Below are 27947 nucleotides of genomic sequence, written 5' to 3'. Positions count from 1 at the left end.
TTGCAAGTGAAAAATAACCATGGAAAAAGTTAAGCCTGGTTGAAGCAAGTTTTTTTTTTTTATTAATGCAAGCACATCCAGTCAAATACAGAATATCCTGCTTTATGGTACAGCTTTATATTTAGCATTTCAGCTCAGAATAGCAAAACACTGTATTTAAGGAATGTATCAAATTGAGGGAGGAAAAATTAAAAAGGAACCAATGTGGATACTGCATTGATTTCAAGTATATACTAGAACTGATTGACCAGTGAAGTGCACATTCATGTGAAAGCTTTTTTTATACATTTACAGAAAGTGTTCTAAAATTGCATTTCAAATATATATTTTTTTCTTAAATTTTAAGCATCCTTTTTAAATTTCAATTACATAAACAAAGCTGATATACAATCCCTCTTATAGTGTCTGACAATGTTACTAGCAAGAACATCTCTGAAAGTGCAAAACACTGTAATAATACAGTATAAATATTCTTACTCTAATCCAGGGCTGAAGGTCAGTACTTCAGCACAGGAAAAATAGCAGCAGATCATAAGAATTATCCCTTCCCCTTTTCTGGGCTGTTCTTATTAGCAGTTAGTATTCTACTTCTTCCTTCTTGCTTTTGTTTCTCTTTGATGTCAATGCTATGGGAATAGCAAAATGTTGATTTGTCTCCCTTCCTTACCCCAACTTTTAAGTATTTGTCAAGGGGGGAGTGGAACAGGGAGAGAGGAAAGGCTGTTTAATTTTTCACCGTACTACAGGGCCAATACAGCAAATAATTTCTACTAAGTGATTGCAGATGCTACATGAAACAGTGGCACTGCTCTTGGTTGCAGGCACTCAGCAAGAAGAGTCTACTGGACTGGAATAAACCAGACCCTTGGTCCAGCAAGTCTCGCCCCTTCTTCAACAGAAGGCATAGTAAGATAAAATCCATCTATTTAATGTTGATAATTTTTAAAGAAGCTTTTGCAGAGGTCCTCTGCGAGGCTTTATGAGGGAGGCTGCAACCACTGGGAACTCTAGAGGGCCTTGTTTTTTAAAAAAAAAAAAAAAAATCTAATTGTCTGGCTCAAGTCATTATCTTTACAAATATCTAGCCCTCAAGCCTTAAGAGAACAATTACTGGGAAGGACAGCAGATATTCATGGGTTACAATTTGTTCATTAAACAAAATAGTTTTTAATCTGAGCCTATTTTTTTCTTTCTTACTTCAGAGATCAGGTGAGAAAGTAAGTCCTAAACTGTGTATTTTTTCCTGGAAATGAATACCTTGAATCTTAACATAAGCTCCTCAGGTGCTCATCTGGATAGCTGAATCAGCTGTAAACTCGAGGCTAAAAGGAGAAATTAGAAATGCCAAATCAGCGGGTTTACAGATCATCTCTAATTTTGGTACTGACCTGGGTTCAAAGGTTTGACCAATTTCTTATGGTGTTTTCCCTTGGATTTCAATGGGTTCTGGCCCAGACAGTTAATCATGGCTTACAAAATATTAGAAAAACTTTCTATCACAAGTTGGTCTTTGCTTTAATTGTCTGTAAGTGCAGACTAGCATTTTCAAAGGAAACAAGGGAATTAAATGCCTAGTTCAGTGGTGATGAACTCTTCTTAAGCTTCTTTGGAAATTTTAGCCTTGACTTCAGATTGGACATCTGAGTTTACTTCCCTCTCCCTAGCTCATGTATGATTTTTATTTTCCAAATTTTCAAAAAAACATATTGAGCCTGTTTTGCAGAGATAATCTAGGTTAGACGACATTCTCTTAAACAAAACAAAAAAAAATCCCCGATTTTTAAAAAGGAAAACACAAACTATTCTGACAGCCAGAATTTAAAGGATAGTTCCCAGAAGTATTAAAACTTAGACATGTGTGCATCTTCACACATGCACGCACACATACTCACACACAAACGCACACTCTCCAGCAGTTACCCCATCTTATCTCTTTAAATCATGTAACAAAAATATGTTTGCTGCACCATCAATGTTAGAGGCAGGTATACTCTACTTCATGTGCCATATTCTCCATTTTATTTAAAAAGTACATTGTAGCTGGTTTCGAGACATCCATATTTCTATTTTCTTTACTTCCAGTCCAGCGTAATAGAAGGTACACTAAACGATATCAGTACCTTGTAAGGCACTATTTTCTGATGTAGGAGAGGAACACGCTTACTGCAGATGTCTAAGGCCTTGACTCTACAAACACTTACAGATGTGAACGGTATCACTGATTTGGAGGAGACCCTTCACTTCAAAGCTAGAGACATGTTGAGTGTTCTATAGGATACTGGTCCAATGGAGTATTTAAAACACTGGCTTTAGTTGGGATGTGTGTTTTAATTTTTATTTATTTTGGTGGAAGTAATAAAAAATAAAAATTTGGATGCTGATAGAATAAGATCTCCCCAGGGATACCATCTCCCATGATACATTTCACCTCTGAGAACAGGGCCCTGCCCTTATATTTAAAATAAAAAACCAAAACCCTTCACTTAAGTGCCTTAAGGTTGACATTTGAAATATTTACCACATTTTATTTCATAAAAGTTACTGTATATACAAAAGAGACCTCAGCCAGTGAGGTCTTTCTTAGCTCAGTCCAAGTCTTTCAGGTTGTAAAAACACATTCATTCAATGTGCTTCAGAGTCTGCAGATCAGATCCAAAAATCTCAGGCTCTATTAAGCAGAGTTGTCCTAGAAGAAGTAGTAATAAAAAAAAAAAAAAATCATCTTTTCTATCATGACAAAAAGTTTTGAAGTTTTGGTAAAGGTTGGCAATAGATACATCTTGCATCATTAGCTGGAAGCCTTTCTTCATAGATTTTTCAACTGCTATAAACCGAATACATCTATGAATTCCAATAAATATGCTGACTTTAAATTAAATGCAAATTTAACATTTGTAACATTACTTCAGGCCCTTAAGATGCGCTTAGGCAAATAACATATGTTCCTCTGTCATCCTAAACTATTGCTTGCCAAACAGCATCGGATTTAACACAAGGTACATTGCACGGGTGTCATAAGTGAAAAGCTTATGTGAACTTCCTAAGAAACACCAGGATCACTGGGAAACAGTGTCTCGTTTAGGACAATACAGTCATAAGGTAGCTCAATTGCAGCTCAGGACATACAGACTTCTTCATTCATTCTTTATCTGGTACAGATATGTCAAATCTAAATGTTTAACATGATTTACAAAGGTCTAAATCTCTCTTTCTGCCTTGGCCTCAGTATTAGAAGAAATCTCATGTAAATTAACTGATCTCATCGTGTACATGGAAGAGGTGCCTCCTCCTCCTCTCAAAGACGAAGGAGGAGTCATCGGGAGTTTTTCCTTTAAGAGTAGGCTGAAAATTAGAGTATTCATATAAAATTTTACCCATTTATAAGATTTGTAAGTGTGTAGGTATGATAAATGATAGCACCTTCTTAGTATCTTCATATATTTGTTCCCCTGAGAAAAGCATGTCTGGAAACTGCTACAAATGTAAATTCTTTTACTGTATTTGATAGCCTAAACAAAGCGTATTCTCTTTCATAGTCCCAGCAGTGATCCTGCAGCCTGAACTGATCTGGCTGGAAAAGCTGTATCAAAATCTAAGCCCTACTGAATTTTTTTCAGATTTGAATTTTGAAGAAAAAGTAGTATTTGGGCCAAAATAGTCTTAAGCTGGGTATGCAAATAGGAGGGAGGAAGCTGATGATCACACGCCTGTGTATGTCTGCAGAAAGACTCATGTTCTGAGGAAGCTTCATACCTGAGTGTTTTCCAGCTGTCTTTTTCCATGTGGTTTTCTGGACCTTCACTTTCAAAGGATGCAATGAACAGAGCTAGTAAATAAAATAAGAATGATCAGATACATGCGTTCTTTAACTGGAAACAAAAAAGAATTAGAAGTTACAACATAGCAGGTTTAACTTGGCAGTCTTCATAATGAAGTTTATTCTCATCAGAAGCTGATACGGAAGTGATAATACATACTTATCAAATTTTTTTTGCACGTTAATTTTTTTCATCTGCATATTCTGTCTGCGTTTCAACAAGTAGAAAGACTTGCTATAATGTTCAGTAAAGGATTTTACCTTCTTCACTATAAATGGGTGCTGTGAGTAGATAGCTCTGGATCTTCTTGTCTTTTTCAAAAGGGCACTCAACCTGCTTCCATGTCAGGAAATCGTGAATCTGTCTTGAAATTTCCCAGAATTTCTGCATGAGGTAATTAACAAATACGATTTTAATAATATTCTTTTTTCTTTCAAATATTAGTTCTTTTGTTTCAATTTCAGAGCCTCTCAGCCTCGTTCTTATTCATGCTTCTTCTCTTATTATCCCTTACTCATTCTTCCTTGTTATCCTTTCTTCTTACTGCTCCCTTTGTCTCCCCCTCTTGCTCCTAGTTCCTCATCTGTTCTTAGCCTCTCAAGTTTAGAACAGCATATCCCTGCCAACCACCTGGTCTTTTGCATTTCATTCTTTTCATCATCAACCTTTTCTTCACATATAATAAAGTGCTATTGGCCTGTTTTCTGTGTCTTACCTCTAAATTAGCCTGCGAGTGGAACTGGTCAGTAAATGGTTTTTATTTACTTTACTTTTTACATTTCCAGCCTTCAACTTAAATGAAATGTGATATATCTGATTTTTTCATAAACCATTTTTTAAATTTAAGAAATAATCAGAACAACATATAGAAACTATAGATATCCTTTCCTTCCTAGGATTTTAAGAAATGCATAATTACTTAGGGTTTGTCTTGTATATTCTGCGTTCCGCCCTCCCTTACCCAGCCTTAATAATGGCAAAAAACTTCAAAAGTACTTTTGACAGGCTGTGGTCTTTTGGACATATATGTTTATTAGTCAGGGAGGGAGAGTCCAAAACATGTAGAAACTCCCTTGAAGACCTGCTAAATACCATGTGCTGGTTGTGTGTAGCATTTATAGCTACTAACCTGATGAGGTTAAATCAGCTAACACTCATGATTTAGGGTGAAGTTACCTATTACAATTTGATCAGATATGACGGCTTGCTGCCACAGAAAAGCTTACTTTGAGTTCTTTACTGCCTTCCGCTCTCCCAATCCCTTTTGAACATAAGGCAGGTGCAGGGCTGAGGAGTGGCAAATTTGTGTCTGCCATCATACGTGGTACACTGAAATTCTTACACTTCTTGATTGCGTGTTCTTTCTTTATTTTAAATGTTGCATGAGTACAATGTTCCTTGAAGAGATTTCTCTTTCCAATTAGCTGACATTAGACTATTTCTGTGTTCTTTAAGTAATTTTTAATGCTGGGGGTTTGGCTTCAGAAATTCTTGTTTTCTTCTCAATCTTTTAATGCATCAGTTTTGGTAACAAATTAATGTTATTCCAATCAGTTCTGCTTATATGAATTTTATGTTTTGCAGTGCATCTGTCCCATTTCATGTAAAACTAACAAAAAATAATCTCTATTTCAGACCTTTTAAAACTAATCTTTTAACTGAAGGCAATTACATTCCAGCAGTTTTATGGATTCTCTTCTGTATATGCAGTTGTGGATCTGCTGGATATGTAATATAAACATGGCAACTGCAAGCGCTAGCTTTCACTGGAACTTGATGAAATAATTTCCCTTAGATAATGATACTGCTTTATGTCTAGATCACAGCAATGCTGAAGGAATTAGTAATATAATCAGCTAGAAGTTCAAAACTAGCAAATGTTTGTAATGTACAATGTTTAATGAGCATTACAGTTTCTATAATAGCAAAGTCCTACCTTGAAGTTTATCTGCCCATTGGGCAAGCGGTTCGTATGTATTTTGTGCAGAAAGTAGATATCTTTAATAAACAGGTTGAAAACTGGGATGACTATTTTCTCTCGATTGCTGTTGGCAGTCTGAGATCGCTGTGCTGCTCCTTGCAGGGCTGTGCGGTAATTACAAAAGTTGCTGGATGGATCCATGTGATGCTGTTTTTATGGGGGGGGAGAGGGGAAAGGCAGTCAAGTCAAAAGGCAGTAATACACGTTTCCTAAATACAAAAAGCTTTGATCTAACCATCAGAGAGTTCATTCTTTATTAATTTGTTGGGCCCCTTTTTAAACTTTCAAGATAGAGTACCTTATACCGATCAGGTCTGGATTCAGGTTTTTCTAATTTCTATCTTGCTTGAAAGGAGGGTTCTGTACTGGCTTTACATCTATGCTTTGCTTCAATGGTTAATGGAAGACTGAAAGGAAATGATAAATGACTATCAGGAAAAAACAAAATTCTAACTTCACCAATCTTTCTGATGAAATTTTCAATTAAGTTTTGTTTTCATTCAGATCTCCACTAGATGGAGTACTCTAATTAGTTTTAAGGGTAGCAAAATGGCTACCCTTTCACTTGAGTGAAAACTACTTTGATGTTAAATTGGAAAAAATATGCTGGGAAAAAATAACCTAAGGAAAACTTGCATCCACTTTTCTCTTTGCAGGCACGTAGGGAGTTTGAAATTCAGGAAATGCTCTCTCTAATGTTTATATGCTGGTGACCACTGACAGAGGTGCCTCTGTGATCTCTGACTTAATTTCACAGCAGAGGTTTGGATGAAACTATTTCGTGGATTTCTATAGAAAGTCTAAACTTTATACATACCTCTAAAACATCAAATTTGGCTGTTTTGACCTTGGACCAAGTTTTCTTTAGCCGTGCCACAGGACTCAAATTCATGCCAGCTGAATGGAGGGACAAGAGACAAAGAAAGAAACAACTGAGTTGAAAAAATATAGGGCTAACGTAACTCTCTGTTTATGTGTCAGCACCACACGTTTTGGAAGTCAGTTCAGCTTGACAAACAAAAGTTGTAGCTGACACTCACCCACCCACACGTTAATCTGTCACTGGTACATACTGCCTCTGTAGAAGTGTGCATGCTGATGTGGTCAGCCAATTTAAGGCAAGTATGAGCATAGTCTTGCCAGTCAGGCTGTAAAATGGAGTGCCTTTTTTATCATCTTGAGTTAAGGATACTCACAGATAATAGCCATCATTGAGTTGAAGTTTCCAATATTGAAGCATTCTCTTGCCACATCAATGAAAAATTCCACCATTCTTGTACGCTGCTTTTTCTTTACAACCTGAAAAAAACCCAAGATCTGGTAAGAGGGAAGGGATGGCCTGAATTTTGGATGGGATGTTCAGTCAAAGGCATTGTAACAGGCTGAGCGAATAGACATTTGAAGGCTTTACCCAGCTAAATCTTATGATGAGATAGGCCTGAGGGTATTTTGTTAAGATTAACTTTTAATAAAATAGCAGAAGTATTTGGGGCTACTATCAATTATTTGTCTAGTTGTGGGGGAGTGTAAATTTTTGTTTATGCATAAAGTTCAATGTCTTAGGGAATCTTGTACAAACAAGCTGGACACTTTCAGCAATTTCCTGTTACTGGAAAAGGGAGATAATATGAAGCTGCTATCAGAAAGAATATATGCAAAAAACTTAAACCTCTGAAGAAGGGGGGAAAGCAGTGAACAAACTTAAGACTAGGGGCATGTAACCTGAATGTGAGAGAGAACAATTGCCATGTCCTGATTTTCTCATTTTACTGCATATCCTCTTAAATGACCGCTTGAGAGCAGCTAGTGATGATCAAATGTACAAATTCCCACTCATGCAAAGGATCTAGCAAGTGATGCTGAACATCTGCTTTGCAGATTCTTTTATAAATGGCAAAGCGAAATTAATATATAGCACTGTCTCCAAACTTTGTTTCCAAAAGCCATCAATCTTCCTCTCTCTCTTTTTTTTTTTAAAAAAAAAGCTAGTATTATTGCCTAGATTACATTCATTCATCAAAATCTTTCCCATATTTAGATCTAGAAGTTTGGTCTGGCTTATACAAAAATGGCTCCTGAGTGGTGACTGCAGACTAATTCACCAGGGAATTCCCTTTTTTTTTTTTTTTTTTTTTCAAAACAACACCTCTTACCTAAATACTTCAGTTTCTGTGTTATATCAAAAGAAAATGGTTCAGTGGTCAATGGCTTGGCTTAGCCCTTGGTATGCTAAAACCTTTTGTTTGACTGATTTACTAAATGTATTAGCAATACTAGCCAGCTCTGGAAGATGTCTTGGTGTGTTTTTGTAATAAGTTTCTGTGAGAGCAGGAAATCTTAAGAGATTAGGATCAATATATCAGATTCATGAAACTGCAGTAGGCATTTGGATTTCCACAGAAGGACTACTGACCAAGCAGGAATAGAGAGAAAATTTCCCATTTGCTAGAATTCGTGCATATTAATAGGAATCAAAAAAAAAAAAAAATCCAAAAGAGCTCCTAACTCAAACTCCACAAAGTTCCATTTCACTGCATAACTAATGCTGCTATGAAAGCTACGCAAAACTAGAGAATATATGCAAAGTCCAACATAGCCATGAACTCTTAATCATATAAGCATGCAAATAATTTAATGCTTGAGTAACGCTGTTATCTTTAATTGCACTGCTAATGTTTAAATCTCTATTAGACCACTGCCTGCCTTTTGTTCTTAAGGCCAGGATCACTTTGCTGTCTTGTTTTCTACAAATACCTACCCGACAAATCTCTGTAGCCACCAGCATGCTGAGACAATTGAACCAATTGTCATAGGCCTCCAAATTATAGGTTTTGGTCACATCGCCTCGGCACTGTAAGAGAAGAGGCCACTTGTTAATCCTATGCTGTATCATGATAAAGTCAATATTCCAAAGGATAAACTTCCTTTTCATGTCTTGATAAAATCTTGTTGGATATTTTTTAAGGCATGAGCTTGAAGAAGGTTAGAAAATGTCAGCCTTTCTTGCACAGGGTATACTCAAATCGTGGAGGTTCTTTACTCTGGTTATTCTTTGTTTCTTTTTCCCTCCGTACCCCTTCTTGTACCTTGTGATTATCCAGGGAGTCCATGTGGCTGACAATCTGCATCAGATCCTCTGGGTAAATGTTGCTCACCCTTTCCTGTGGAGAGATAAGAGATTATCACTGTACAGACAAACAGGGAGTTCAGTGAAAAATGCATCAATAAAGCCAAAGTTAGGAGAACATTTTGGTAACTCTCATCTTCCTACAGTGTAGATGCGTGAGGTGTTTTTATCGGTGTAATTGGTCTTGTTCATTACTTGGTATTTTTTGAGTAAAACATTGGAGGCTTTCAGGTAAAGCCATAGCAAAATTCATATTGATGAGTATATTAATATTTAGTAAATGGAAAATGAAATAATTCACCCAAATTAGTGTCTCACCAGTTCAATATAGGTCAGCTGCTGTGCCAAGATCAGAGGGTCACAGCACACACTCAGGATGTCCTTTTGAGTTGACTGTGGCTTGGTTTTGAGGATGGTGCCTTTGTCGGTAACAGGTTGCCGGAATTTCTCTCTGATTTCCTGGTACTGGCTCCGTGCGGAGAGGGCCATCAGGAGATTCTGTGTCATTTGGCTAATGATCTTTTTCACTGTTCCATTTTCCTAAGCAAAGGCAGAAACAAGGACTACTAAAAACCTTTAGCTCTTGCAGACAGATCGCCAAAGAATTTCTGACGGGGAAAAATAAATGCCTATTATCCATTTTCTTTCATTTTATCTTAGCTGATCATCCTGTGACAAATGAACTTGTCCTAACTGCCCACACAACTTCATAACGATATTGTTATGCCTGCCTGCCTTCCCAACTCTGTTTCACTTGCTTGGCTGGTCTGGTCCTTGCGGCAGTTTTTGGCTAGTACTCCATTTTAAAGGCATCAGGGTAAACAGCTTAAAAGTGGTATAATGAAAGGTGGTTGAGTTGCTTGCACAAGGCTTCTTGGAACTCTGTGTATCAAGTGCCAAGAAGCTCTTTATCATGATCAGACCCACTAATGATCAAGTCTATCTAGCCCCGGCAGAATCCAGGGAATTCATGTTATGTCCACAAATACACCCCTAAAATACCCTGTCTGGGCTTTGAACAACTATAGCATCCAAAGATTTAGGTAAGAACACAATATGCATCATGTTCGTGGATGACTAAAATGCCTTTCTGTCCACCAGGTGCAGATTTTAAACATAGGATCTGTAAGGATACGTACTGGTAAAGCCACAGAAATATAATCCATCTGCTCATTGTTTTGACAACTAAGGCAAGCTGAATTCCTTCTGCCATTGATTGTTTGTGTCCTATAGACATTTCTCCATGAAGCCAATCCTGAAGAGCTAACTTGATCATTTTCCTAATCCTCCATTCCTCCTGTTACTGTTTTTATCTGACCCAGGTTCTCTGCCCCTATTCTTCCTGCTGCTGGAAAAACTAATTCTACCGAAGACAGTCCTTCTCCTCTTTCCTACACAATTGTTCTCTTGCTTTCATGCAAATTATTTCTCTTGAAGTTAGCCACAAGGTTAACCATTAGTTTACAACCTGCTGTGTTGGTTTCTGCCAGTCAACTGGATGCACTAGAAAGAACTGCAATGAATCTGTGATCGCTCAAAGAAGCCACTAATGTGCAGTGATGACTGAAATTATGTAGCAGCTGTGAGAGATATGACTACCAAAGACTTGTATATTGCATGCTATAATTAAGCAATAATAGTGTCAGAATGTTGCTTTACAAGGCAATAATCTGACTCCCAAGTGAAATCAAATGAAAAGCTGAAGGCAGCGGAGCTCATCTTGATGAGGCAACTGGATTACCGCTGAACAGCAGCTGGCTGGAGCCATTTTGGATATTGTGCTACAAGTGTTCAGAAATGCCAAGGGAGCATGGTGGGGGGACTAAAATGAAGTGCTAATTCTGCTCTCTATTATCTGTTTCTATTGTTAATCATTTGACTTCGGCCGCTATGCCTGACCTACCCATGCGTCTGGGAGGAGGTAGACTTTCTAGCTATGGATCATAGAGAATCAAACTTGAAGGCAGGTGAGAATATTGCAGATATTATGTGAAAGTGAACAGAGAAACTGCAGTGACATGAAAAACTATGGCTTACTTAAGCTATTGTGAATTTATTAGTGTCTTAATACTTAGGCAAATGCCCTTAGAGTTTTAGCAGTTTCCTTTCATTACTAGTCTTACCTTAAATTTTCTTACAACTTTGGAAAATAAGTCAATGAGTGTACAATAATTTGTCCTTGTTTGAGTTCAAACAAGACATCTGTACTTCATTTGGGGTGCAACCCTGGCTGTAGCTATAGCTATTTGGTATGCTGTCTGGTATCACTAGGGCAAGCACCTGACCGCTTTGTGAGAGTTCTCAGTTTACTTTCTACCCTATGTATGGAGAATAGTGTCCTAAGGGGATTTGGAAAAGCTTTAAAATACAAAATAAAACCCCAAACCATTACCATAATCCTTGCTGAAGCACAGTATGGGTAATTTCTTGTGGTAACAAATACTGAGAGCAAAAGCTGCTTTTTGTCAGTGTCAAATTATGTTTCCTAGGGGTCAGATGTGGCATAGCTCTTCACTGATCAAACTTGACTTGTAGCCTTGTTAAGGGGATAAATAAGGTGATGCTGTAATTAATGGATGTCATCAGATGCCTCAGACACCAGAGCACTGAGCCACGCCATGAAGACGTGTTTTTCTCAAATGACAATTTATTCATACATAACAGAGTGGGAGGGAAGGGAAAGAAAAAGGAAGGCCACAACTTCTTTCTAGTTCAAAGTAACAGACAAACTAAATACGAAAATACAGTAACTAAATAAAACCTCTGCTAAGTCCCCTTTCACAGTAGTATCTCTGCCAACATATACCTCTTCACCCTTGTTCTACAAAGGGAATAGAAGGCATATTATAATCCTATTTCCTTTTCCCCTCCTACTAAGGCACTGGCATTTTCATAGTAGCATCCAGATAAACAGCTTTGCTGATGCAACAAAACTGACATACTTCCTTTTGACAACTTGGTAACACCTAATTGTATTGTGTCCTATCACTGATTCATGTAGTGCTGTCAAACCCGTTGTTCTTCATTTTCTCTTACTTGAATCAACAAAACCACATAACAATTGTCTTCACATTTCCTGCTAATTGTTCTCAAAAATATCTTGAAGTTGCGGGTTTAAAAACAAGGAGAAGCTTCTAATTCTATGTAAGCAAGCCTTCACGTTCATACAAACACTTTACAATTCATTCCCTTGCAGTTCTTGATCATATCCTTCTGTCTATTAGTAGTTACAGTGACTTTCTCAGTGAGAAAAAAGTGTAGGCTTTGTGAGCGTTGGGGGGAAAAAACCCACCAAAAACCAAAACACAAACCAAAAAAAGGACAAACCAAAAAACAAACAGAAAACTAACAGCACTTGTTCTATTTGAATTTGCTTTATCTGTTTGCTTAAGAAAAGTCTTTTGTGAGGTCTAGTTTTCTTCATAGGCTAGAAACTCAGAGCTGTTAAGACTGGTGATTGACTAGCTAGCAGAGCTCAAATATAACATCCTTAGTGGAAATACTGTGCATGTCACTTGAAACATAGCAACAAAACAGTTGCTGATTATTGCTAGGAGCTAGGAATGAACTATTAAATAATAAGCATCTTCATCCTGAGCAAGAGTACAGGACAAAACTAGTTGATATGTCTTGTGGGACTTGGACGTATAGAATAGTAACGAAGTACAAATGATGGTACATAATTCATTATGAAAGTTAACTATATTGTGCCATTATAGTCACTGTTCTTTCCTTTCTCCTTCTGTACCACATCCATTTTTCATATCATCGTGACTATTTTGTCTCTTCCTCTTAACTTGGTGATTATACATAGACGGATTCTGCTAATGGACCATTAAGTTCATCGCTCAGCTCATGTCCTGCAGTTACACTGACAGCTTAGCAACTGCTGCTATAGTCCATTTAGAAAATATTGCACGCAGGAGCAAGGGTTTGTATATAACATGATAAACTATATATAAAGGTTGACAAATACTGCTTTCCCGTTTAATGGTTTTTCTCCTACCCCTACCTCATCACATTGTGTGATCCTGTGAGCAATCTCCTTCAACTCTTTCATGGATTTTTCATCTTGGAAATCATAGGGGAAAGTTTCAGTCCATTCCTTCAGGAGCTGAATGATTTTGGCAGTGAAGGATTTTAGCTTTGCCTAGAAAGAAACAATGAATTGATTACTGACCATAGACCTTTCTGACTGCAGAGTAAATTAGCTGATGAAGGCTCACATAAAACTAGAGACACCCTTGAAAATACTTTGCATTTGTAGTAGGTGAAGGGGATAAAAAAGAACATATTTAACTGTGAGCCAGATTCCTAAATAGTATGATTTAGCCTCCTTTCATGATAGCTTGGTAATGTCTCTTACCAAACACTTTGAAGATATTTTCAAGGTTAGTTGTATAAAGGCAGGAAGATGACAGAATAGTTTAAGTGACTTATTTGATTGAAGTCAATGGGACTTAAGCTGATTTATGCCATCTGAGGCAGCAGTACCTTAGCATTTGAATTCAAATGCATACAAACCGCAGCACTCTATCACGCATCTTTCATGAGAAACGTTCACAAAGACATTTTTGTTCTGTAGAATTTATCAGACCCTCCAGATTGAGCTGTATATTAAAACAAATGAATGACAGGAAAGATGTGTGTGTTCTCTCTATGACATCTAAATCAAAACGGACTTTGAAAATAAAAAGTATTGGCTCTAACTCAAAAAGCTATCAACCACAGAAAGGGGACGGAGAGTTATTTTCTAAGTTCTTCTGTCACCCGTGAATCTTCTAAGGCTTTTCATCAGTTAGACCTGAATTGGATGCCAATTACTGCACTACCATAGCAATAGAGAGCAGCATCAGTAAATCCAAGCAAACACTCTTGTAAAATTGGGAGTGTGAGTGCTAAGAACACTTTTCATGAACAATAAGAATCAAAATTTAATTCAGATTATATTTATCCTCCCACCCAACTTGTGATGCACTGAGGAAAAAGAGGAAGCTTTCATTTGTGTTTACTTCCCCACTTGTGTAAGCTACAGAAGTCCCACTACACAGCAGTTCCTCTCCCCAGGCACAGTGTGCTTTCCTCATTGCGCTCTCCATCAGCCTCTTAGGGGTTACGGGTGACTTAGCATATGAGTGTCACTACAGGAAATTGGTGTATTTTCTTTTAAGACAAATAGAGAATGTTTTCCAAGAGTTGGTAGAAACTTCTGCAAAAACATCATAGTATGTCCCAGTTTATTTAATCAAAACTGAAAGTCAACCAAACGAAGCTTTTTTTTTTGTATTTTTTTTACATGTCACTAGTATACAGTCAGTAGGAATATTAATAATGATTAATAAGAACTTTGAAGTTAAAGCATGCACCCTTGAATCCTCAATCTGAAAATGAGCCAGTGCTCCTTGTAAGTCTGAAGGGAATTTTTCTTTTTTTTTTTTTTTTTTTTTTCCTCCCAGAGCTGCAAATTACATTCTGCTAGCATGCTTTTCCTAGCTGTTTTTTACTGATAGCATTTAATTGATCCTGCTAGTAAGAGGAGTGCCGAATAGCTGGATTGTGAGGGCAAAAAGAAAACATCACCATTCTCTTTGGTCAGCAGTAGGCATTCTTGCAAGGCAATCTCTCCCAATGCCACTCCTGTGGAGCCCAGCTTCAAGGTATTTCTAAACAGTGCGGGGCAGAGTACCAGATTATAGTTGTCTGTCCTCCAAACTCCCATTGCCGTCTGCCTTGGGGAAAAGACAATTTATACTTCTTTGCTAGGAAATGCATGGAGGCTGACATTATTAAAAGAATAATCTGTAGGTGGTGACAGAGAATTAATTAGCCAGCCAGTGTGCTTCCATTCAATTAAAATTAACAGGTATGTGCCTACTCCACTTTTGTTTACCAAAAGCTGCTACAGAACTGTTTTTTTGGTATTGATTATTCTGACTACCCTTTCTTTTTAACTTTTGAAACTGAAAAAGGAGGGATGGGGGCAGAAAGGTTCCAAAATCCTTCCTTAGGCCATGGGAAGCATCCCCATATGAACACTGACGTCCCATCTCATGTATCTATTCATGAGTTGCTAGGGTTTGCTTCCTTCATGATGGAAAGTTAGGCATCTGTTGCAAGACAAACTGCAAACCATATTACTCTTCATGTAAGTACTCTTCAGGTGTAAAAAAGCTAAATGTTTTATCAGGTGCTTTTAATGCTCATGAAAATAAGGCATGCTTTCTGAGAGCAACATTAAACATCACTATAGCAAAATATGAGATGCCTGTTTCATGTGTATTCTGAAACCCAAAGCAGCGTGACAGGCTTGATGCACATAATTTGTGATAACCTAGATAGAAATCACAGAGATACGTGGGTAGCAGCACGCATTTTCCTTTTTGTCATGGTTGCAGTAAACCTACCAGCCTACTTTTTCTGTATTCCTACTCCAGATGTGAGCCTCCCCTTGTGAGGCCTGACACAGAGTTCTCTGGAGTCTATGGGAATACTCCCATAAATATTTCTTTGAGAATGAAAAAACTTCTGTTAAGTACTGTGGATCAGCTCTGTTCTGCATGAGACAAGACAGACAGTACTGAGAAGCAACTACCAGTTAGAAAGGAGGGCAACAGCAGTACTGTGCTTGTAGGAAAGGCAGGTTTAATGACAATGACCCGATTATGAGTATTGTTTTGATTTTTGGTTTTAAAAAGGAGAACTTACTGGCGACAAAACCCAAGGGAAATCATAATTTTTGAAGGGACTTAAGTATTTCAAGACAGGCAAAACAAGCTTAATGGAAACTAACTTCTACTTTTTCTTTTTATTTCTTACTACTTTAACTTTTTATTTAAAAAATACCCTCAAGCTGCAGAAAAATGCACTACAGTTTTAACAGCAGGTTTTTCCACTGAATAATACTATACAAGTGCTTTTTTCTGTGACAGTCTTGTTTGGGTCTTTCCAATCTCTAATGCACTTATGGAGAGTTAAATTTTATCCTTTATGGTCAAGCTTAACTACTGACTTGTGTATTACAATTGATGTCTTAAACTGTGAAATCCTCCCTTTTTATGAGTGGCCAAAAGGACTCTAAGTGTGCTCCAAGACATCCCAGAGTGTTTTTCTTTTTAATCCACTTTTCTCTGAGTTGTTTTCTATAGGACTCTTTGGCTAGCCAGTGATGTCAAAAACAAAGGAATAGTAAGTATTGTGGTGCATAACCTCAAAACCTGGCTCCTGGCCACTTTTTCAGCTCACACGCTATCTAGGCAACAAGTCAGCCAGCTTCTCCTTTGCTTATGCAAATCTTTTATCAGAAATGATCAGAGCTGCTTTAACTACTTTTGCCAGCTATTTCCTGCTACAGAGCCACTTAATTAGAAGGTGCTGGTAGCTGATGATACCTTAATGGGTTATGACTGTGAATAGGTAGAGTGCCTTGAGTCGAGAATTTCTATGCTGCATGTGAAATGAGCTTTTATTTGTTGCCAGATAGAAAAACAAATGTTTGCAAATGCTAGTGGCCAAATTCTTCTGTAAAACATACAGGTGCTTGCAGTAGAGGACAGTAAAGCAGTCATTTGAGAGGGATGTCAGAAGTTTATGTAGTGTTTTCCAAGAATTTTCTGTTCAGTGGGCAGGAAAAAATTACAGTTTATATTAGGCAGTAGGAAGGGATCAAGGGCATAGTAGGAAAAGCAGCCAGCAAAGCATGTAAATTAAAGCAGCCTCCCAAACACTCATGTTTTATTGTTACCCTGTTGTTTGTTGGTTTTCCTGTAGGCCCATTTCCAAATTGTCAGCAGAAGGTGTAAGAGTGTGGGTGTTTGGAATATGAGCTGCCCTATTTTACATCCTGTTGTTAGGATGTGATGCTATTTCATTTCAAGGTGGAAGCCATGATTTTTTTTAACACATCTGCTGAAAAGCCAGAATAATACTACTTTACAACTAATATCTTTAAACAGCCAGGTGATTTAGTCCCCAGATACTGTTTTTGTTTTAAAATCTCCTAAATGTATTGTTATTCACAAAAGTTTCATCTTACATTCCATTATTTTTAAATCCAAGTATTTCACATATGTATTTTGACACTAGCTACTGACAGCAGTTTTCCTCTTCATATGTCTCATCAGCTCCATTCGTTTCATGTTTCAGATGGTCCCAGTATCTCTTACAAGTTCCTACCTTTGTTGTTTAGTTACATGTTGCTGAGAAACCACTACAATTTACAGAGCATCAGTTTGAGGTTGCTCAGTCATGAACTAGTTTGGCAATGGCAATGGGAATGGTTATCACCTCTGCGGACAAAGCTGGATGCAGTGGTTCTTGCACCTTCTTTCCCCAACCCCTTGAATTCCCCAGCACCTACATGACGAGTTACATAGCTATTTGGCAAGTAGATCAGGGGACTGACCTGGATGAAAGTCATTTTGCACCAAGTGGTTAGTTTTTTCTGTGGACTAATTTTTGTCACATAATATGAGGCTGCACCCAGGAATAGTACGGGAGAAAGAAGCCCTTAGGTCAGTATTGCTGTCAAAACCTCTGTATTGCCAAACCACAGGGTTGCCTTTTGTGCTCTCCACTCAGAGTCCTGATACCACAAGAAGAAAACAAAATGAGACTATCAACATGCTGAAGATTAGGAATGTGAGCATGTAATTTCTCACCATAGACAAATGGATCCAAAACATGCCCAGGATTTGAACAATTTAGGTCTTTGAATACTTGCTGATTTCATCCTTGTTTCTGTCACTCTTATTTGCATCCCAGTTTGGACTATTCTGGTACTTCAATTTCAGTCAAAAGCCCTTCAATACCCACTTCCCGTAATGGTGAGACTCAGATGGATTTAAGTGCATGTAAACTGATCCAGTTTGGTTTAATCGGTTGTAGTAAAACTGCATAGTCACATGTGTCAGCACAAGCTACCATTTTAAGTAGTGCATCCCTTAATTTTCATGATTTTAAGTAGTGCATCCCTTAATTTTCATGAGAGGTAACTTTCTGATTTACTGTCACACCAACTTAAAACACCCCATGAATAAACTACAGCAGAGCACTCAACTCTAATAGGATGGTGAGGGTGACTGCAGAAAGGGGAATCAGATTCAAGAAAGATCTAACTTGGTGAAAGCCCAAAAGTGCAAAGCGACTTGCTGGGCAGGTTTTATGGAAGATACACACTGCTCCAGTGCACGGCACAGACCTGTAGCTCGTGAGCAAGGTTTTATTTCCAGCCACTGTGTCTGACTTGTAAGGTAGTACATAACCTATGTTTGGGGCTAGCAAAGAAGCAACAGTGCGTCGAGGAAAAAGACCCAAATAAAAGTGCACCCAGTAACACACGGCAATTACAATTTCAATTTATTCTTTATCAATCTAATTAGCTTTACAATGAGGAGGAGAGAGTGGGAAATAAATGACAGTAGCACAGCTAACTGAAGGACATAATGGTTCATTTACCTTTTCTGCCTCAGTCCCCGTTTCTAGCTGCTGCTTCTGTTTAATGCAGATCTGCCCCACTTTAGCCAGGAGTTCGTGTGGGTGAATGAAGACTCTTGAGCTCAATAGGAAAGTGAAGATGTAAGTCCTCTGTAGAAGCAGAGAGCAAAAAAAAACCAAGTTGAATAACTAGCAAAAAGAATCTGTCTTCCTTGGAAAAACTATTCCATAAACCACAAATGTAACTTTCCTTCATTTAAACTTCTTATAATTTTTCTTTTCTCCAGAGACATGGTGGTCTTTTCCTCTGTTGAAAGGAAATGCTGTAGGCTTCAAGGCTGTTAACTGTGGTGTTTTCAGATTCCCAAATTATTTCCCTTTAAAATGCCAAACTTAATATGCCTAACTAGTCATCGCTTACCAAAAAGACAAATGAAATATGTCCAATGTAGGGTGTTATGCCTCCTGAACACCACTATTTCTGCTGCTTTGTTTCTTTAAGAGTGATTGTTTTTCATTGAGCTGCAGAAAACTGCTTCATATGTATTCCAAACCACAGCTGTAATTTCTTCATGTATGTTTTTTTTTCATTCCTTTTTCCCACAATCACTGACACAAGCTCTAGCTTAGATTGTGGCCATATGACAATAATTTAGTTTTAAGCCTGACTTTACTTATTTGGGGCCTATTTAGACTCTTTTGAGTAGGAACACTGCTAATAAATGCCAACGACTATTATCTCTCATTAGAAATAGCCTCTCCATTTGTCTTTTAAAAGCTGTAATGCATTGTATTCAGAATCATACTCTGGACAGTTGAAGGGAGAATGCCTTCATGCCCTAGTCTTGCTTCAGTGTTGGAAACTTGGTTTCTGTATTTGAATGTAATTGCCCCAGTAAGGACAGCAGCATCTGATAAGCACTTCCGTTTTTCCTTTAGGCTTTTTGACAAAATCTGGAATTAGGAAATTGTAGGGGATCTCCTTGACAATGGATTTCAATTAACCTTTGTTATGTTTGCAGTGTGTACTGCTGCTTTGTACCCTGTTTTTAGAAATGTGATTTGGCGGGCCACAGCCAGGCGTGCATATAAATAGTCAACGTGCGCATATACCACATTGAACTGGGCAAGTAAATTGAGACATCTAAAAACTTAAGACCAGTTGTCTAAAATACGGCATCTCTACTGTTAGCTACTGAATTCTGCTGCTTACAGTCTCTAAAAATGCGCTTGTAGTTAAACAATAATGGTATCTTTAGGACTCCAAAAAGGCTACGGGGTTTCTCTCTCTAATTGCAATAAAATGTGCTATTAATGAAAAATGTTTCCACTTCTTTAGTACTCAGTGTGCCCTATAATATAAATTTAGTGCTAAAAACCTCCATATCAGAAGGAGGAAAAGGAATGGTTTGGGGTTTTGTTTGTTTGGTTTTGGTTTTTTTTTTTTCCACAAAATAAAATTAACTAAAAAGTCACCGTGTTTTGGGAGTGAGTGAACAATATAATAGATTAAGCACATATCTATTAAACGTCCAACTCTGTCCTGAGCTTGTGGAGGAAGCTAATGAAAGAACAAAGTGGAGTGTGATACAGTAGAGGCATTTAAAATGCTCATTCTGATTTAAAGATCTTATTAGCACTGGGGTTCGTGTATTAAATTAGGAATAGCATTAATTCTGTACAATCAAAACTGGAGTTAATTCGTAGTCTTTGCCTTGTCTATAGAGGAAGAGAAGAGGAGAAGGGTTAACTGGATGGACACTTTGGGTCAGGTGCTTGATTCCTGTCAAGCTTGATTCCTGTCAAGCAAGGATCAGGTGCTTCCACTGATGCCTACAGAAGATGGACAGCTGGGGCCACCTAACAATTGGGCTCTCAGTGACTTGGAGCAGTGGCCAGGGCAGTGACAGGACACTAGCAGCATGGCCTCCCTTCTTGATGGCACGGTTGCAAACATCCCACACAAGTGTACATTGGGAAAAGTTAAGAAACTGAGCTTCTGTTTGGTATTTTGTTTATGTCTCTCTCCAGAACTTCAGAATTTATTTTTACATTTACAATGACAAAAAAATTGAAGTTTATTAATTTGTAAAAGAAAATCAATGTAGCTCTTATGCCTGCATCTGGAAACAGTTGATGACATTGTGTCAGCTTTGGAGAAGCTTTATAAAAATCTATAGTAGTATATGTGGTGAAGGCTGAAGAGCTGACCTGATTCATAAAAGGGGACTTGATTGTGTTACAGGACAACGTATCAGATCTTTTATTCTTATGTATCTGAGAAAGATCTCTAAACTGATACACTCCCCATTCAGATTGAAAGCATGAGAAAGAATAGTGTTGGATTGTGAGATTTTTTGGGTTTTTTTTTTGTTTGTGTTTTAAACTATGCCTGGTTATCCTCTGTTATGTGAGTGTGTTCATTTCTATCAGTGTTGTCCCTGAAAAACTGTGAGTCTGGACTATCTGGAGAAGGAATTTAGCTGTTGGGTGTGTCATCTGTCACTGGGTTGTGTGAAAATTTTTGTTCCGGAAACATGAAGCAGCCCTCACTTTTACCCTATTTTGCATTTGAGAGAGACGGGGAATAAAAAAAAAAATTATGGACATTGATACTTTCATCCCTTCCCCACATTCTTGTTTTGGGAGTTTAGAAGCCTGTCTGAAAAGATGCCTTTACGTGTAAGTAGCAGGGAACCACAACTTAAGCCACGCTGCCCTGCCAGTGACCTTCGCTCTGATAAGCTGGAACACATTCTTTTAAGGAAAGATATAATTTTGCTTCTCGTACTAATTCTAGTGTTGGTCTCCTTGGTGGAAGTTTGTGTGATGTGGGACGCTGTTTATCCAGAGTGACTCTGAGAAACGCCCACTCAGAGTATCATTTCCCTATTGTTATAGTGCAAGAAAAGTGTGACCCAGATGACCTGTGCTTTTATTTGGTCTCTTTGATAATGTTTTATATGATGTTCAAAAGAGTGCCAAACTGGCAAGATGCAGGAATATAATGGCCATAAAAGTGTGTACGTTCCATTTTAGGCTTGCTGATGTCTCTCTGTAATCAGTAATATCTGTACCAGACACATGCAATACTTTTCTAGACAACACTGGACTACTAGGTTTTAGAAACACCTAGTTTCTAAACTGGAACCCATCTGCTGTATTTTTATTCCATTTTTTAAGTCACTTAACTGGGACTAGGTTCAGTACTTTGGAAAACAAAATTGTTCCATTTTGGTCAATCAAGATATGCTGGTTTACAATATATTGGTATCTAATTGGGAGGGGAGGTGTGCGTGTGACACTTTTATTGCTTATGCTGGCATTGACAAGGAGTAATTGCAATTAAGAACCAAATTAAAAATGATAGGTCTGACAGCAATATTGACCCCCATCTCCTTGCCTCTCTGCTAATAGCCAATCCCTATCCAATACAGAAAATTCAGGCTGAACTAAGCCATACACTTCAGCTTAGCGGTAGGTCTCAGGGGTTAGGAACACAGTTGTTTTGGATAGGAAATATTTCATACTAATGTCATATGCCTTATCTAGATCAAGGATTTCAGTGATTTGTTGCACCTGTGCTACTATACACATATAGGCTAAATGTTATAACAGTGTAAAAAAACTACACTCTCATAGGCAGTCCCTTAATCATGAAGATGATTTGGAGAAGGAAATTTAGCTATGAAGCTAGCTGGTTTGACAAAGAATGATTAAAAAATGCTTCCATAAGCTATGAGATTGAAAGTTAAGTTCCATCTATCCTACAAAAGTGACAGGTATTTGGGAGGAGAGGCAAAAAAAAAAAAATATCCTGTCTGTGCTTGGAGCAACGTAAGCTGACACAAAAGGGGCTTGTGCTTTACAAGAGAATAAGAAGCCAGATTCCTTTAGTGCCTAAAGTTGTTGCTAAGAGATGAGCTGAATTATATTTAAAAAAAAAAAAAAAGGAGAGAACGCAAGCGCACAAGACTAAAGAAGGAATTGTTACTCTCTGACCGAAGAATGCACTGATGTCTTCTCGAGGCGGGGGGGAAGGGGGGCAGAATTTTCTTTGTGCACTCACTGCTCATTCTGGAACTTCTTGTTTGTGAAATATTTTCTTGAAACATTTTCTTGCTTGGGCGCAAGGGTTACAGACTGGTACATTCCATTCCTAACCTCCCGAACTTCTCTGTCTCATGAGCATACATTTTTTCTATGTGCTGAACAAGTCCCTGTACACAAACAAGCGTCAAAAAAGCAGGACACAAATGTAGGCCCTTATCTTTCCTGTCCTCCCTTGCCTGTCTCATGTTCTGCCAACATGGCAAATAGATTTTTGTTTTGCCTCTGTAACCAGCACAGAAGGATACTGTTGTTGCTTTCTCCCCCACCCCTTTTTTTTTTTTTCGGTCTGGAAGGTTACTCTGATCTCTAGCTTAATGTCCACAGAGGCGGGAATGCCTTCTAAGCATTGTGCTCAGATGTACTAATCCAAAAATGTGGATGAGTACTGCAATTTACAGATATGTCACTCTGTGAAACTAAGGTAATCTCTGCTAAGGTTACCAATTGCTTCTCTTGGTGCGAAATAATTGGTGATGCCTTGCTGCCTTTCTTAGCATGTGTAGCCAGAGACATGAGACTGAGAGGTGTTTATATCTTTCTCTTGAACATACAGGCTACTCTTCTGACAGGATATCAGTGTAGATGGCTATCACTCTAACCCTGTGGCAACTTCCCTAAAAATAGAAATGAGCATGAAATGAAGTATAAACATGCAACTGAACTGAAATAGAAAATTTGGATATTTGAAGATGAGTCAAATACAGCTCCTTCTTTATGTTGTTCAAAGCTTATTTACCTACTCATTTTATAATTAATCCTTTCAGCTAAATTGGGTGATCTGATTTAACTAAAAGAATGTGTTCTGCTGTAGAGGACATGAATTTGGTTTAATGCTGTTTTCCATCTCTCTCCCTGGAGTTGCCTTGATTGGTTCTGTTGTATCTCTCTCAGCTGTCAGCTTACTGTCTATTTAAACTGCAGCCTCCCAGGGTGGGGTCTGTGACTGCTTGGTTTGCAGTGCTCCCTTGCACGGGTTATGGGATAGCACCATGGAAACTAGCAGCATTCCAAAATAAGCTGCGGACCCCTTCAGTAATGCTCACTTTATGGAACCATTTTCAGAGTAGCTGTGTTATAAATAGATCCTATGTTACAATAAGGGATGTGCATTAGCAGCTACTTAAACTTAGCTATATTCCAGAAATCCAAGCAGCACGTAACTATACTCTACTATTACACAAAAGACAAGGAACCGACACCTTGGAAGGCTTAACTACAGCAGCCTCAAGCTATTCCACTGGTATGCCATACCAGCTCTACCTGCTGCTTTCTTCTGCATCTATTCTGCAATATGTATTTGGGGGCAGGGAGCAGAAATTTAATATCTAACAATGGTTATCCCTCTGTGTCTTATAAAAGACTTGGTACTAAGTCAGCATCTGTCAAAGGTAGTGCAATTGTTTGTTAGCCATATTTAAATGCAAGGTTTAGGATTACTTTTGAACTGAAATATTAAAACATCCTGGTTTTGTTTTTTTTTTTTTTTTTACTCTTCCACTGGTCATTGCTGGCAATTCTGCTGCTTATACCCACCGAACAAAAAAGGGGAGTCCCTTTTTTGTGCATGGCAATTGTGAAGATGGGTGGTGTATACGTGGGAGCTTGGAGGGACTTTATCGTGACTGAAGTGAAACCACAGGAAAAAGTTCTACATGAATCAGACTGAGAAACATACAAGATATAGCACTACCCCACTACCGCAAGCATTAAGTTCAACAGTGATGGCAATTTCCCGCCCCCTTGTTAGTCTTTACACAGAGCTGGGATGATTCTGCCATAGCCGCCGCTTTTTCAGAGTTCAAATGGAATATATGCTATATAGCCTCTCTGATCTTCGGCAACTTGTTTAAATAACATCTTTCATTAATGGGTAAAGGTCATTTTAAGTGATAAAGTGATCTCTTAATAATATCCTAGGTTCAGAATCTTATTGCATGCCCTGGAGTCGTAAGTAGTATTTACTTCAGGGGACTGCACTGAGGATGTTTAATCAGTTGCAAAATCATTTTCAAGCTCAGGAACATATATTATTACAGTGCTGGCCCATTAAAATGTCTTGAGAAAGAGAGCATTTTAATTAAAATCTATTTTTGTTTTTTTTCTGATGGCCTAACTAGGAGATGCATGGAAAATTAAGGAAAAAAATACTAGAGCTGATTTGAGGTCTGCTTCCTTAGGTAGGAGCTGGTTAGTAGTTAATCTTGGCTGTATTAGAGCTAAAGCAGCTTAAGGGATTGAAAATTCTGTGGCTAATGCTGCTTTTAATTGGTTCTTAAGGCACCCATTTGGGTTCAACGCGGCTTTATCTTTCTAACAAGTGTTCTCATTTAAAAACAGAAAGGAGAGTATCCCCATTGAGCAACATCTTTAGTGAAGGAATATTGCAAGCAAAATAAATGCATCTTAGCTTACATCTTAATCTTGAATCAGATGGAGGTAGAATTTCTTGAGGAAACATCAATCTAGATACTAATGCAGGGAAACCATGGGAAGAAAAAAAACCTTCAGTGCCTACTTACATCTGGATAATAGTCCATGGTGGGCACCAGGCGCTCTATCAAGGCCTCCAGTGACCCAGAAACAAGGTTCCCATCCTGATAAACAGGGTCCACACACCTCTCTCCCATATCTGGCTGCACTTGTCCACTACAACTGGAACCAAGCATGCTGGAAAATATTGGCGTCTGGGGCATAGTTTCCTGCAGAAGCGGGGGGGAAAAAAAAAAGACAGAGGGTTAAGCTTTCTTTCAGGATGTCTTATGTGTGGGTTTTATAGAGGCATACATTAAACACAATTACATATTTGACTGAATGCAGCCTGGGCATTAGCACTAAGTTCTGAATCCAAGCAGTCACACATCTGTAAGCTGGCTTTGGGGTTTGAAAGACACTTTAAACTGTGTCACTAACACTGTAGAGCAGAAGCTGTAAGAATTTTCTTCACTGTACTTGATTCCTCCTTTCTCCCCAGTTTTCCCCTGCCTCTTTATGCATAAAACTATACAGGGATGAAAATGCAAAATGCTTTCTGAATTTCAAAGATACTGAAGCAGTGCCTTACTGAACAATCAAACAAAAAATACTGTGCCTTAATGTCCATCTTTTTACCCTTTCTGAAGTCAAATCTTTGGCCAAAATACTTGACTTGTGATGATAAATCCTTCACCACTTCTGTAGCTAGATGTAATCCAGGTCTCGACAGAACTCTATCTTCTCCTGCACAGAGATATCGCTGGAAACAGTGGGGGACATACTGTCTGAACAAAACTGCCTCTCTTTTTTTTTTTTTTTTTTTTTTTGGTACATGAAACCGTGAACTAAGTGGAACTGAATCCTGTGACATATACTGTAATATACAACTCTAATAACAGTCTCTTTGGAGTTTTTCTGCTTAGGAAACAAACCTGCTGTCACAACACAAAAACCACACGAAGGTTTGGGGTTTCCACTTCCCTCCCCTTGGCCACAAGCTATATCGGTGTACCGTAGTTACCAACTGTGAGTAAACTGTGGGGGTTTTTTGTTTGTTTGTTTTAAACTGGCTACAGCTTAAATATATGCAGAAGGCTAAACAAAACATCCTGCTACTGTATGTAAAGGTTGAAAATGCTATTCAGTATCAAAACAGTTCCCCCTGGCTGCTGAAATAGTTAAGACTGTTTAGAAGGTAAAGTGAAAAGAAGGCAGCACTAACTCTTTAGCTGCTGTCTCACTCTCTATGAAACAAACATGATAATGTCACACTCTGAAAAGCACTTATGTAGATAAAAGGGACTAGGCCATTACCAGTACCTTTTAAACTGACAGCTGTTTCTAACTGCACTCATGTCTTAGACATAAGCCCTCTCTTTCTCTTTAGCAATTTTTCAAAAACTAGTTTAAGAACTGAAACTTAAATGCTATAAGGGGGTTTTTAATTTTTTGGGGGGGGTTGTTAGGTTTGTTGGTTTTTTTTTTTAGGTAGCACTTGAAACAATTGTAGAGCAAAACTATACTTTGTATTCTTTTACTGCAAGGCACATTCTTCCTCTCAAGCTCTCCAAAGTGATCATTCATGTTTACAACCTGGGATACAAAACATTTTTCTGGTTTTAAGCTCAGATGAATCCTAGGTGCGCGCTGGTAAGGAAAAAATACCAGTATTAACGATACTTGTTCAGCAAGGTGACAGATTTGCTTATATCAGACTGATAAGTAGAACCGTTTTGTGGCTTTAACCAGAAGACCTTTATGTATTAATACGTGATACAGATATAACGGAAGTGTAATTCCCTGTAAGTTAAAATACAGTAGCTTTTTTACAGTGACCAGGGAGACTAATCTGAAGAGTGGAGTTCAGGACATAGTCAAATAAAACAGAAAATGCAGGATCTAATGGAAAACTATGATTCTGCACAAACAGGCATTAAATTACAGATTTATCTGTTAGGCAGTACACAACAATCTGACAAATCACTGGAGCGTATGATGATGAAGCCAGCTTTGCTATGCATACTATGTAACTCGCCAGTAATTTGGTTTTTTCCCTTTTAAGGACCATAGCAATAGAGCTGAAAGCTACTTCTCAGGCTGGACGGGCTCTGATGGGCACTTCTGGCTTAATAACATGAAGTTGCACAGGGCTTTAAGGGAAGTTAACCACCATCTAAGCACCCACTGAAAAGATGCTTTAGGGGGAAACTTATCCCGTTTTTGCCGTCAGGTGTTTTAAACTCCTTTAAGACGTTCATTGTTGCATCAGTTTTGTTTTTAAAGACTCTTTTCGGGAGCAGCCTGTAACCATCTTCGTCGGATTGCAAAGGCCGGCAGCCGCCGAGCCCTGGCTCTCCCAGGGGGGCAGTTAATATCTCTGTGACCAGCCACAGCGCTTTCAGCCCCTGTAAGCCACACGTTTCTTTGCACCTCGCAGTGCTCTCCATACACGCACATACGCACACACAAGCCCGCGGCTCCTCGGGGCCGGCGGCGGCGGCGAGCGCTGCGGCGGCTGCAGCACCTGCCGCCCCCTGCGACCTCCCGGCGGCGGCGGTCAGCCCCCGCCCGCCCCTCCCGCAGCACCCCCGCTCCGCTGCTGGTGGCCGCGGGAGACGCTCGCTGGCGTCCCCCGCGCGGTGGGACCCCGGCGGGGCGGGCTCCAGCTGCGGCGTGCGGAGCGCTGGCTCCGCCGCAGGCGAAGTTCTGAGGCAACCCCCCCCCCCGTCCCCGTCCCTTTGACCGTTATGGGGTTTTCCCCCTCGGTACCACCGAGCCGCCCCCCTGGGGCTCTGCCCCGCCGCGCGCCGTCCCCCGGTGTCCGCTCATGGCGGGTGGGGGTCACGACGGCAGCGACCGGCCCGACGCGCTTACCCTCATTTTCCTGGGCGACGTGTACATACGCGGGGGCAGGGCCGGCAGCTCCGGCGGCCCCGCGGCTCTGACAGCTCTGCCCGCCCGTGGCGGAGCTGCCGCCCGCCCGGCGCGGCGCGCCCGGCCCCGC

At 39.1% G+C, this 27947-nt stretch overlaps 1 protein-coding gene across 2 annotated transcripts; it reads right to left on the bottom strand.

Moving 5' to 3' along the window:
- Positions 1-39: 39 nt before the first annotated feature.
- RASGEF1A (RasGEF domain family member 1A) lies at positions 40-27947 on the bottom strand. Of its 2 annotated transcripts, XM_075154357.1 has the most exons (13): positions 27818-27947; positions 24991-25170; positions 18380-18508; positions 12939-13076; positions 9245-9466; positions 8886-8960; positions 8558-8650; positions 6996-7098; positions 6617-6696; positions 5755-5946; positions 4079-4202; positions 3754-3826; positions 40-2686 (listed from the first exon to the last, which is right to left on the bottom strand). In XM_075154357.1, the coding sequence occupies exons 1-13, from the start codon at positions 27842-27844 to the stop codon at positions 2662-2664; spliced, it is 1461 nt and encodes a 486-aa protein (XP_075010458.1). In that variant the 5' UTR covers positions 27845-27947; the 3' UTR covers positions 40-2661. The 2 variants fall into 2 exon arrangements, with proteins under 2 accessions (XP_075010458.1, XP_075010459.1); XM_075154358.1 differs by lacking the exon at positions 12939-13076.

Source organism: Calonectris borealis, chromosome 7 (genome assembly GCF_964195595.1).
Source record: "Calonectris borealis chromosome 7, bCalBor7.hap1.2, whole genome shotgun sequence".
In the NCBI taxonomy this organism is placed as follows: Eukaryota; Metazoa; Chordata; class Aves; order Procellariiformes; family Procellariidae; genus Calonectris; species Calonectris borealis.
This window is presented reverse-complemented; position numbering and strand designations above follow the sequence as displayed.

Excerpts from the sequence above, each read along its gene's own strand:
- RASGEF1A (XM_075154357.1), bottom strand. The coding sequence starts at position 27,844 with ATGTACACGTCGCCCAGGAAAATGAGG. Across the intron at positions 18,509-24,990 it reads CCATGGACTATTATCCAGAT|AGGACTTACATCTTCACTTT; the intron begins GTAAGTAGGCAC and ends CTGCTTCTACAG. Across the intron at positions 2,687-3,753 it reads GACAGCTGGAAAACACTCAG|GACAACTCTGCTTAATAGAG; the intron begins GTATGAAGCTTC and ends TACTTCTTCTAG.